Source organism: Agelaius tricolor, unplaced genomic scaffold, assembly GCF_023055355.1.
Source record: "Agelaius tricolor isolate 1412-34295 unplaced genomic scaffold, bAgeTri1.0.p SCAF_8, whole genome shotgun sequence".
NCBI classification, from domain to species: Eukaryota; Metazoa; Chordata; class Aves; order Passeriformes; family Icteridae; genus Agelaius; species Agelaius tricolor.
The window spans coordinates 10,428,007-10,440,644 of record NW_027269268.1 but is presented as its reverse complement, the minus strand read 5'-3'; the positions used below and the strand labels follow the sequence as shown (position 1 = coordinate 10,440,644).

The following is a 12,638-nucleotide window of genomic DNA, read 5'->3' as shown; positions in this document are numbered from 1 at the left end:
TTACCCACAGCACAGGACTTTGATATTATGGAAACAGAAATACCTGTATCTTTACCACATGCCAAAACTAAGAAGTTAATGGAAGATAAACTGGAAAGCCAACATTCATAAGAGTCCAGAAGAAAGGCTTCAGGGTTTTTTCCAAGAACAACTTACAATTAAAGCACTCCTTCACCCTGAGAAGGAGAGGCAGTAGCTGCCTGTGGCTCAGCACTCATGAGTTCTGTCCATCAGAAGACAACGAAGAAGTCGCAATGTGAGTCTGGGGAACACAACACTAAAGTGACCTTCTTTCAGACTAAGAAAACATAAAGGAGTGAAGGCACAAGTTGAAAAGGGATTCTGAAAGGGGGAAACAAAATTTACAAACCCTCTTGGCCAAACACAAATTTGTTCTCCACAATTCTACTCAACACAGACCCACTTGTACTCTTTGGTGTGAGAAAATTCCCAGCAACAGCTGATTAAGAGTGGGCATAACAATGCAATGCAATTGGAAAGACAAAGCAGAAGACACTCGTGACTCATGGGCCTCTCCTCCTTTTTATAAAGAGACAACATAATGCCAGATAACAAAATCTGCCCTGAGACCATCTGTGCTCGCCTCTGTTTTGATGCATTTCCCAGGCAAAGTGAGCAGACCTGTCTCCTCACCCTTGCTGCTCAGCTTTAGCTTTCCAGAGCCAGCCAGTGTTATTCAGCATCACCACTGTGTTATGTGACATGATTATCAGCTCTGCTGGCTGCTCCAGCTGCACAGCAATCAGCACAAAGCAGCTTTCATAATGTTCTCAGCCCACCAGCCTCAAGACAGCTTGAAGTGCATATAAAAAGCAGACTTACCTGGCTTGCTTCCTTCACAGTCATGCCCCAGTTGACCTTTGGTGTTCAGGCCACAGGTATACACCTCCCCATCTTCCAACAGGAACACAGAGTGGTTTCCTCCACATGCCACCTCCTTGACATTTCTGTCATGGATGAAGCCATACACCTGTGGTTCAGGAATGATGACCTGGAGGTTGCTACCTATCCCAGGCTGTCCATAAGACGAGTAGCCCCAGCATAGCATTTTCTCTCTTTTCAGCAAGTCATGTATCCTTCCTGGGCAAGAGAGACAGGGAAATGAGTGTGAATGAAGCAAGTACACCACAAATGATCCTACAGAGATCCAGTTATTCACAGCAGGAGGTGGAAACAACCAGAAAAGGCATTTCCTGCATGACTGTCAGGTTTGTGAACTGTCAGTAAACCATTACACAGACAAAGAGCAATCAAGACAGCTCAGCTGTGGTACTGAATCAGCACCTTCATGCCTTGGCCATCTCCATCTGCGAGGCAGCGGAAATGTTCTGAAACCCAGGAGACTGAGCTCTTACACTGCAAAATTGCTCTGCTTCAAAAACCAAGTATCAAACAATGCCTCAAACCAACTGTAATGCTATTCAGACTAACAGGTCCAAATTTGAACTTTTAAAGTGTCATATTTGAGGCTGCTTCTAAGTAAATCTTTAAAAAATTACCTCCAAGGTGGTTAGACTAGCCCTGAACAGAATAACACAGGTATTTGTAGTGTACTAGCCAATACAGAAATGTGCTATTTCTGATAAAAACAGATTAAAGAGTACTTTGCTCAATTGAACACAGTCTTGCAACCCAAATTTGTGCATGCACAGACACATGCACTGAACTTGAGCCACACACTGAACACACACACAGCCCTGAACTGCAGCAAGAATTACACAAGAAGCAGCAGCTCACGTGGAGCAGCACATTGACAGCTTGGCCCTGACAGCAGTGGACAGGTCACGTTGCTGCAACTTGCCAGCAGTCAGGAGTTATCTTCTGTGCAGTGCTCACTCAAAGTCAGGGATTTCAGAGTGGGGTAACATGGGAAGGGAAAAATATAGCAATATAAAAGATTCAAGGATTTACTTGACTTGAACTTGATAAAGACAACAGGATGCTAATGCCTAAAAGCTGGGGGAAGAAAACCGTATTCTATAAGAAGCACATGAAAGATTTTAGTACTACTCCTTTGTCACTTCTAATCTCAATAGGTTTAGGTTATTTGTTAAGCATGCTATACTAATAGGACATTGAGAACTCCTCTCATTCAACTAGAAACTAGCTAAAGCCTTTCTTTTTTTTTTTTTTCCCAAAGGGAAGGAGAAAGATAAGAAAATGAAAGATCTGAGACATCAAGTCTTAGGACACACCATGCCAAGCTTTAGCTAAGGCAATTTGCAGTAGCAGCAGCATTTACTAACATAGCACAAGATAGAAAAGCAAAGGGTAACCCCTGAAGTGCCAAAGATTCCTTCTCCCACTCTGAGCAGACAGGAAACACATGCATTTGGTTTGTTTCCAAAACCTGGTGCTAATTCAAGCTCTAGGTATTAGCAATAAAGCCGTTCCTAATCTGAGCCCTGAGACACGGGTGTTCATCTCTTACCCTTTACCTGTCAGCTGTGGTCACTTCCACTGAGGCATGACTGAGCTGGAAGGGGAAGGGGGAGGATTGGATTTTCCAGTTAGTACTTCATCAGTGGTGCAATTTCCTACCACAAACTGTTTCCTAGGATCTCTTATTAGGTGCTTTAAAGCAATGCAGGACCCCGTTTATCTCTAGCAGCGCTTCTTCCTTCGCAGCACAATTCAACTCATTCACACCCACATGTGCTTATCACTGGCCAGCTCCAAAGCACACAGAGGAAAAAGCAGGAGCCTTTAACAAGGCTCTGCCTGGTTAAAAAAGCAGGAGCATACAAGGTTCTGGTTAAATCAGTCACGGTGTACACTCTGTAGCTGGTTGCCCTAAGCACAAGAGCCTGATGGAAGACACCCTCCATGCTGACTACACTAAGAATAGGAATGCCGTGGGACACGAGAAAATTGAAGCGTGTGCATGTGCTTTAAATGTGCTTTAAACAGCTACATTTAGAGTGAACTTCATGTTCTATCACACCACCAAAAAAACCCAAACTAAAAATGCATGAGCAACACCCTGAAGGTGGCAGGGAATCGTTTCAAAACTAACAGTGGAACAGCAGAAATCTGGGACTGCCATTTCTCTCAGCCTGGGGAACTGAGTGTTACAAAGACACAAACGGCACTCCTGAAGACCCAAGGATCACTAACCTGCTAGGATAAACAGATACTGCCTCTAAGGTGAAAAGATTTCACCAGTATTCCACTTGAACTACAATGACACTGTACCACATGAGCTAAGTATTAATTTGGGATACCTTCTAAAAGCGTACCTCAACAGCCTGCTCCCTGTAGACTACAGTCATCTTCCCAAGTGCTAGTTTCTTTTAAAAATGCTAAAAATACATTAATTACTTTCTTTGTGTTCATATTCCACACAAGAATTTGCTGCTAATGGGCAAAGGAATATGATGTGATTGGTAAGAGATGGGTTTTTCTTCCAGTTAAGACAATACCACTGAAACAGGAGGAGTTCAAACTCCCAGTAATCCATATAAACACTAGCGTGATATTTCAGAGTTCAACCTTTCATTCATGCTACAGGCCAGATGTTCTGAAGCTCCTCATATTTAACTATCCTTATACCAGACATGGAAAATGTGGTTTTCACTAGTTTTTTCTAAAATCATCTCTATGGACTATGCCATCTCTATCCACCCCCATCTTCCAACATTTTGCCAATAAATCTCTGTGCAGCTCAGTTTCACAGAAACAGACCGACACTTTCCAGTGGAGAGCAGAGCAAAAAACACAGCCACTCAAAATTTCAGTGCACAGGCACAGCTAAACATTTCAAATGGCCTGGTGAATTTACTTATGCTGAAAACATATTTAAAACCACAACTTTAAGGCTATTTTTTTCTTCCCCTAAAAAAAAAAACCACAACGCTGGAGGTCTTAATACATTGTATGTTCAAGTAGGAGCTGTGTCCTGAAACACGAGGAGACATTAAATAACAATTTCACACTCTGTTTCCAATCCGGTTAAGGCAGTTACTCTGCTCTGACAGTAACAGAGGAAGTAAAAGTGCATGTGCCACTGCAAGCTACCTCTACAAACTGCATACTTTCCTCATACTAAAACAATGACATAAGAAGTTTCTAGTGTAGGCAAGCACTAACAGCCATACACATGTATACATTAAACATACAATTTATATTCACTTATCTGAAATTTTATGTAAGTGATTAATATTCCTAGTGCCCAGCTCAATGCACCTTAAAAAAGCTGAATTTTTATCTTCACAGGACAAACCCTTAGGGGAGAGATGGTTTTTCTTAAATGCATCAGTTAGGAATTAAAGTTCAGAGTTCTTTTAAAAATTGGATTGCAAAAAGCACAAGAACTGCAGTACCCAACCACATAACCTATTCCTGCTCTTCAGAAATCCCAACACAGCCAGCGTGGTATTCATGTTTCAGAGATATGAACAGATGCAATGCAGTAAAGCCAGGCATTTGCAGAGATTCCCCACACATAAAAAGGAGAGGGGAAGATATAACACCACATCCTTGGACCCTGACATTCCAGGAATATTTCGTCATCAAAACAGTGAAGGATGCACATAGCACAGGCAGAGCTAGGAAAACCTCACACTGTGAGGAATATTTTGAGGAAATCTATTGTGGGTGGAAGACTCACCCTCAGCTATAGTAAGGTTCTGCTGACATACTAAGTATATATCCTTTGGTGAAAAAACAGCCTCCGTGGATTAGTAAAACAATAATGCTGCATGTATGATCATGACAGGATGCATTTTGTCTTTTTTTTTTTTTTTCTCTCTCTTTTTAAAAGCTCTCATGTCACGCAGAGTCTCTCCTCAAAATCACACAAACATATTCTAAAGCCATTTCCACTCTGCGACCTTTCTGGGGAAGTCACCTAAGTAAATATCAGAATTACAACAAACAACACTCTGGGGGAAGTCACCTAAGTAAATATCAGAATTACAACAAACAACACTCGAGGCTCAATGCTCTCTAAACAAAGAGATCTGCCAACTGGCAGGGCATGAATAAACAAGTTTTTCCTTCCCTCTTGTTGGTGAGATTTCAGATAACGAATGTACTCTTGTACTCCAGCATTGCTCAACAATGACGGAATTTACTGCCTCTTTCTGCCACCAAGCCCACTTTCTTCTTCTTTCTGCCTCCGTTTCAGTCCAACTCAATGTCCAATGTAAAGCAGGTTACAGAGCAGAGAATACAAGGTGTACCAGCAAATGAGTTAAAGCAGGAGCAGAGTATTCCCACTGCACAGCCGCACACCCTCAGATGGAGATACCCCCACAGAAAACAGATAAAAAGAGATACCTAAAATCAAACACGACAACCCCCCCGCCATCACCTCCATTTTGCAATCCCAGTACAAACACCGCTCGCTCCCTGCCTTCACCCCGGACACCCCGGGCTTCTTGCGGCCACTTCCCACGCCCAGAGCGGCGCTTCCCGGCGGGCACACACCGACCCCGGAGCGGCAGCAGCCCCGAGCCCACCCCGCAGCATCCAGGTGATGCTGCAGCAGCAGCAGCAGCAGCGGTGCCGAGCGGCTCCTGCCGCAGCCCCGCGGCCGCCCGGGCTGGGGACGCGCGTCCTGCGCCGGGGGCTCCGCCACGCCCGAGCCCCGGCTCCCCTACGGATGGGCTCGGTACCGGGAGCGGCAGCAGCCGCGCCGCGGGGCCGAGCTGTCCTTCCCCGGCACTCACCGCCGCCAGCCCCGCCGCTGCCGCCGCGGCGACGAGGAAGTCCCGGCCCCGCTGCCGCTGCCGCCGCCGGGAGTGACGCGCGGTGCGGCCAATGCGCAGGGCGGGCCCGGCCCCCGGAGGGCGCGGGGAGGGCCGGGAATCTCCTTTCCCCGGAGCCGGGGCACGGTGTGGGCTCCGCGCTCCTGGCGGGGGCTCCGCGCTCCTGGCGAGGCCTCAGCGCTCCTGGCCTGGCCTCAGCGCTCCTGGCCTTCCCAGCGGTGCTGCAATGGCGCGGGCGGAGCGCTGGGCACAGACGGCCCCCGCCCGCCGGGCTGCGCGGCTTTAGCCTTGCAGATCGCTCGCCGCTCTAAACGCGGCAGAAACCGACGGGCCGAGTTAAGCGCATTCCGGAATTTAAGCTGTTCTAAATGAAGGTCTCAAGGGAAAGGCAGCTTTCCAGTGTTTGAGAATGCGTTAAGCACGAAATGTCGCTTACTAATAACAATAGTCAGTTTCTTTCCCCTAGTCTGTTTCTTCTTCCTTTTATGTGGGCTCTGATCACCTGGCAGGCTCATTTGTTTAGGAGCTCAAATTTTACAGAAAGTTTCAACCTCAAAAAAAGATTTGTTGTCAAAATCTCCACTGAGAGAGAGGGGGAGGAAAAAAAAAAAGAGGCCAATGAGCAAGCAATTATGTAACTCCTAAGTACTGATTTTCTGGTTTTAGTGCCATCTATTAGAAGACGACTGTGCTCCACAATCTGCATCCCATTCAGACCACCAAAATGACAGACAATATTTGGAGCAAATGTTTGTTTCCTCAGATGTTTGCAAGGGCTCAGTATGGGGGGAAGAAGTCCCTAAGGTATGTCCGGTGGCCATAAGTATTTGTGGCCCTTACACTGCATTTCTGGCAGTTTGCAATGTTTGTGCATTTAGCCGAAATTGTGTGACAGATCAGGTGAAAAATCACCTTTATTTGTATGCATCATGCGTGTTTAGAATAAATAGCTACTCCAATATAAAATTACACCTGTCATGTAACATCTTTGGCTTAATCAGTGTTACAAGCGGCTTCTAGAATAACTGAGAGCATACATAGAGGAAAACATACTTTTGTGTGTTTGTGTTTGTTTCTGTTTTGTTTATTTCATCGTCTGGAGACCTTTGAAAAATAGATAATTTCCCTTTACAATCAGTTTCCTCTGTTTCTGATTGCATAGTCAAGGAGGGGAAGGTAAACACACAAACAAAAAAAAAAAAAAAAAAAAAAGAAGAAAATGATGGAGCAAAGCCTGGAATTTGTGTAAGGGAGCCAGGAGTCTCTTGTTGAAACCAATTTTTAACTGGTTACATTTCAGCTTCCTGGAGAACTTTCAAGGCTGTTCTTGCACTTGTCTACAGGTGATGCTCAGCTCAGATGAGTGGCCTAAAAAAATGCTGCTGCAGGTTCAATATACTTTTGCTGCCTGTGTGAAGCCTTTTGAACTCACAGCTGAATGTGATCCTCACTCATATTCTCCTGCGTATTTTATAACAGGCACTGCTTGAGAAAATGTAGACACAATCCAGCACAATCCAGTGTGCAAATTAATTTCAGAAAATCAGAGAGGAGTGCACTACTCTGAAAGTATTTATGCAATGTGTGTATATATATACACATATATATATAAAAGCAGAGATTATTTGAGGACAACTTAAAAATAGCCTTGAAAGTGACTCTGGGCTTTAATCTCCCATGTGATGTTGCATCATACATGATGAGAAGGAAATACCTCCAGGCTCTAAATAAACCTATTATCATTTAATCTCTAATGGGTTATTTTGAATTCTAAAGAGAATACATCTTTTGTACAGTTGTACAGCACAGAAGATCACTCTGAAGCTTAGAAAACCATGAAAAGGAAAACAACAGCCAGGAGCCGGCTGATGAACAGCAGGCTAAGCTGCCAAAACAGAAATCTGTGATGGTGTGGTAGCATCAGCTGGACGCGAGATGTGGGCAACACTTTGGGTTTCTGCCAGTTCCCTCTTTCCACAAAAATACACCAGAGTGCTGCCTTCCTCAGATGATGTAAGCATCCCTGGGATGTCCTGTTTGTTCCAGGGGAGCGAGGGGGACAGGTGTTAGGTCTGAGCAGGCCATGTCCCCTCGCTCCCCTCTGCTGGGAGTTGCTATCCTCTGAAGTCCTATTTCCCCTCTTCCCATCAACACTCCCATGCCATCTGCTTTCCTGTACTGCCCTGGTGCTTGAGGTGAGGGCTTAATTGCTTAATTTTTTTTTCTTTCTTTTTTTTTTTTTACTGATTACTGTACTGTAACCTAAAAGGAAACTTGCTTCTTTTTTTTTTTTTTTTTTTTTTAAGTAGGTAACAATGTCATTCTGCATCACACAGGAAAGACTGACTTGTTCAGCATATACAATGCATCTCTTTGAAACATGCTTACATCAGCCTTTGACTCCACTTGTGAAAGGCCCCCCCATTCCAAGGAGGACAGAGAACACAGACACACTGCCTGCTGTGCTTATCCATGTAGGCAGATGCACAAGGAAGGAAGAACACAGCTACAGGGGTGAAAATTTAATCCATCATCATTTAATTTAAGACAGTGGAAGTCTTCTTTACATATGGATGTCCCCTGACACATTTAATGCACCAAAGAGAAGACTGCTGAAAAATAATGGCTGTTGTTTCTCTCCCTCTCTCCACATAGCAAAATACACAGTAAACACACATCCTGCCTGACATGGTTAATATCCTGCCAGTGCTCTGCACTGTTTTGACAATGAGATTCCTGAAGCCCTGCCAGCCTCATGTCCACAGGGCTCTGTAGGCAGTGCTGTTCTGCAAGCATAAGATTTTATGATTTAATTGTGAAACATCTCCTTAGAAGTTATAATGAAACATGACAAATATCACAATTATCACACTAAATAACAAAAAAATTGTATTATTATAATTCATTAATACAGCTTTTGAAAAAGCCTAGGAATGATCAAATCCTCCTATTAATTTGTCTCAGATAAATCATAGACCATATCCAGGTGAGCACAGACTGCTCCTTCAATTCACAATCTCATTAAATGTGTTAGTTGCTCCCATGAGAACCCTTAAGTAACAGAGATGAAAACCTTACCCCGGCTTTGCTCTGCAAGGGTGACTGCTTAGCACTTCCTGGTTGTGTGCATGCTAATGCATAAATGTACAAATCATAGAATCCCTGCTGCTGCTGGGAGCTCACTGTCCTAACACAACCAGAACAGTGCAGACCCTGCCTGCACATATATGTAAATATGCTTGGTTATCAGCTTGCTTCTCTGAAGTGTGCCAAACAGGATTCTTCTTTCCTAACTTTACAATCTAACTATGAAATGTCTGGTCGAAACTCAATTTTATAAGCAATGTAAAATCTCAGCAAACACACACACTCAGGTGCTTATAAAGTGCAGTAAAAATAAGGCAGGGTAAAAACCAGTAAATTTGAGTTATTAAGAGAAAATATGGCAAATGAACAAAGACTCATATTCTTATTTTTGCTTTTAAGTGCTTCTATCCCAGAGTTAGTTACGGCCAAAACCTTCATTATGCTCTATGGCATAAAGCAACTTCTTTTTGAGTATTTTTTTTCTGCTATATCTGGGGAGGAACAAAGTCAGGAGGCAAGTACTGGCATAGGGAGAGCTCTCGTCTGGATTTTCTATTTGAGGATCTGCAATGCAAAATCTAAAAGGTTCCAGTCCATAGCCAGAGATTCGATCAGATCCCGACAAAAAAACTGAAGGAATGAAAAAAAGAAAAACAAGAATAAGTTAGCAAATTGGAAAAAAAAAAGTTAGCTGAAAAACATTAAAATAATTAATGTTAATGAAAATCATGAAGGGAAATTAGTGTAAACGTACAGATATTTTCCTAAGCTGAGTATTATGCTTTGTTGAATTTGCACCTGAATACAGATTTAAGTCTCTTACTGATTCACAGTAGTTACAAGCTCTCTTCTACTTTCTATTGTAGACTGTGTGGATGAGAAAGGCCAGGCTAAGTCTGACCTTCTACCTTTAAAAAGGATGACCTAGCTTCTGCAACCTTTGAAAAACGTAAACTGCTTACATCAACACAGTGTACTCTCACAAACTGCAGCCTCTGACCAACAACACAACCACAAAAGTAAGGGATAAAGTAACTGCAAGCTTCAGGGTGCACTCAGGCAAACCTCAGGGGATGTGAGGAGGGTCAGATCTGTCCCTGTGCAACACCTTGTGTTATTTTTTTGTGGTTTTCCCTAGAAAATGTGGCAGCAGCAGGGGTGAACACGTTGAAAAGCTACAGTTTGGAACTATAGTACAGTATAGTATGTATGTTGTGGAGGAAAGAAAAGGGCAAAGTTTTAAATGCCTGATACATTACCAAGAAACATTTTCTTTTTTTCTTCTGGTAGGTCATGAAACACAGTCCAAAAATTCCTGATAGTTTGATCTGACTTCGTATACTGTGCATATTTCACATTCTGTCAAAGAGACAAAAATAAAACAGGCCAGTTAATCCTCAATATTTCCATTTATATTTAAAGCAACATTTTATCTGATAAATTTTATAATCCTGTTCATAGATATTCAAATCCCCTTAACCTCTGGAATCTGCTTGTTCATTTGTTTTACAAGGATTCAAATGACAATCCCTGAGTTATGGCTTGATACCTATTCCCCTTTATTCTTGTGGCTGACGTAGATTAGAGACAGAACATCGACACAAATCAAAAAAGAGAAAGTTCTTGGAGCTTCTGTCCATCTGTCATGCACTCAGTGAAAGAACAGGTCAGAAACAGTTTAGCAGACAGAGCAGAAGGACACTGCATGTATACAATACCTTTTCCAGCAGATGCCAGTCAAACGTTGGCTGTCCCTGGAGAAGAACCTGCAGCTCTTCAGGGGAAAACATCTTCCAACTTCTAGCTGGGCAGCCTCTTAAGAACCCTTGCATAAAGTCCTCAAATGGCTTCTGTACTGATTTATTGAACTTATAATTCACATACAAATCAAGATACTCTTTCCTGCAACAGATACCAAATGAGCATTGGTAGTGCTTTTCTAAAAGGAGAATATATATAGAGAACTTTATTCCTTTATTCCATATGACCTGCTGTGGTGTACAGACTCACTGAGACCAGTTGTCACTGGCAATTAATTATTCACTGAATAAGCTGGGAGCATCTTCACAAATAAAAGAGAATGCTGGCCAGAATGGATTCATTTTGGTAACACTCCTTGTACTTCATGTGAATGCTCCGATGAAATCCTGTCAGACACCTGATTATTTTAAAAGATGGAACCTAGCAGACCTAACTCCCATTGAATGCCCAATAATTTTCCTGAAATCTAAATAAATATTTGCACAGTTTTAAGTTTCACTCTTCTCTGTACTTCAGATGGGGATTTGTGTAGTAACATTGTACTGTACAGTCAACTCAATGTAAATGCTCTACTTCAAGCTTCCTAAACAGCCCTTTCATGGATCCCTATGGGTCCTCGGGTCATCTGCATAATTCAGGACACAAAATTTCTCTCTGTCCTCTGTGCAGAGATTAATATTGACACAAAGCCTTATTGATAGATTGTTCCTTCTCCTTTACAAGATACATTCCATATAGGTAACTGAGCAGGAAACATTTTGCTCTTAAAAAACTTACATAAGAGGTGTACCTATAGCTGGATTTCACAGAAAAATCATCTGGTTTTGCCTGAAAATACTGTTCCAGGTTATTTTTTACATTTGTTAGGAATTTTCCTGTTAATTCCAGGTATCTGTATATGCAGGTACCAGGATATCCAAGGATCCCCATGTTATCCACTGCTTGCACAAACTGCTAGTGTTTAGCACGTGTGCGGCAAGCACAGCAGTAACTGAAGGTGTACAATCTATTGGACCAAGACCAAAGGCACAATACAGAAGTCAATATTTTCTAACAGTATATGGGGATGGGTACAGGCATGTTAGTTCATACATTTGTAGCAAGACACCAGGATTAAGAAATATAAAAATAAAACTGACCTGTTATCCTTAGTGACAGGAATGTTGGCACCATTTTCTTTAAGTTCAACAACATCTGTGGAATCTCCTCCTTCCATTATCTATGCAAATAAATTCAATAAATTGGCTGCTATATCTATATGTGACAGGTATATATGTGCTACATCTCTCATTCCTCCTGAAGGGCCTGACATAGCACTCTCACTAGTTTGAGTTTACAGACAAGTTGTGTCATTTGCACTGGGACAGCATCTTACCCAAGTACCTGCTGCAGATTGCAAGGCAAGATGTATTCTATTACCATCTGTATGGCAGTTGTCTTCTGTCAAGTGGGCAGCTTTCCTTATCTCTTCCACAATCACTCCTCCCTTGGGAGAGGACATCTGCTGATAACAGGCTATTGAATGTCACTGCATGACTGATAAAAGCTGTAGCATCCCACTGTGAGATTCTCTGCCCAAAGGGAGGAGCCAAGCATTGCTACCCAGATATAATCTGGCGATTCTGGAACACCAGCCAGCTTCTCCACTGGATTTCCAGAGGAACAACAGCTGCCTCTTCTTCCACTGGATCTTCAGAGGAAGACTACACCCTTTTTTTACAGGATCCCTGCTCCAGCAGAACCACACCTGACACTCCAGGAGGACTGCAGCCACAATTCCAATTGGACTGCTGCCAACACCCTGACCCACAGGGTGTCAGGTTGGGTTCTGACTCTGTCAGTGTTGTTCTAGTGCACTGCATTGTTTATTTTAGCCTTTTATTTTCTTCCCTATTAAAGAACTGTTATTTCCTGCTCCCATATTTTTTGCCTGAGAGCCCCTTAATTTAAAATTTATAGTAATTCAGAGGGGTGGGGAGGAATGTTCACATTCTCCATTTCAGGGAGTCTCCTGCCTTCCTTAGCAGACTCCTGTCTTTCCAAACCGAGACAGTACCT

The 12,638-nt window shown here is 42.9% G+C and overlaps 2 protein-coding genes across 5 annotated transcripts in view; both read right to left on the bottom strand.

Annotated features, from left to right (window-relative positions):
- The window catches only part of HERC3 (HECT and RLD domain containing E3 ubiquitin protein ligase 3), a 44,169-nt gene extending 38,349 nt beyond the window's left edge, over nucleotides 1–5,820 (bottom strand). For all 3 annotated transcript variants that reach the window (XR_011679908.1, XR_011679909.1, XM_071431625.1), the window contains exons 1-2: nucleotides 5,694–5,820; nucleotides 844–1,101 (exon numbers count right to left, since the gene is read on the bottom strand). Coding sequence is in view for 1 of the 3 variants with exons in the window: in XM_071431625.1 (XP_071287726.1) it covers nucleotides 844–1,069 (226 nt within the window). In the remaining 2 variants the exon portion in view is untranslated. The remainder of the gene's footprint in view (nucleotides 1–843; nucleotides 1,102–5,693) is intronic.
- Nucleotides 5,821–8,247: 2,427 nt separating this feature from the next.
- Nucleotides 8,248–12,638, bottom strand: part of LOC139592127 (probable E3 ubiquitin-protein ligase HERC4) — a 25,894-nt gene continuing 21,503 nt past the window's right edge. For both annotated transcript variants that reach the window (XM_071431608.1, XM_071431609.1), the window contains exons 20-23: nucleotides 11,720–11,799; nucleotides 10,538–10,721; nucleotides 10,079–10,178; nucleotides 8,248–9,449 (exon numbers count right to left, since the gene is read on the bottom strand). In XM_071431608.1, coding sequence (XP_071287709.1) covers nucleotides 9,235–9,449; nucleotides 10,079–10,178; nucleotides 10,538–10,721; nucleotides 11,720–11,799 — 579 coding nt within the window. In that variant the 3' untranslated portion in view covers nucleotides 8,248–9,234. The remainder of the gene's footprint in view (nucleotides 9,450–10,078; nucleotides 10,179–10,537; nucleotides 10,722–11,719; nucleotides 11,800–12,638) is intronic.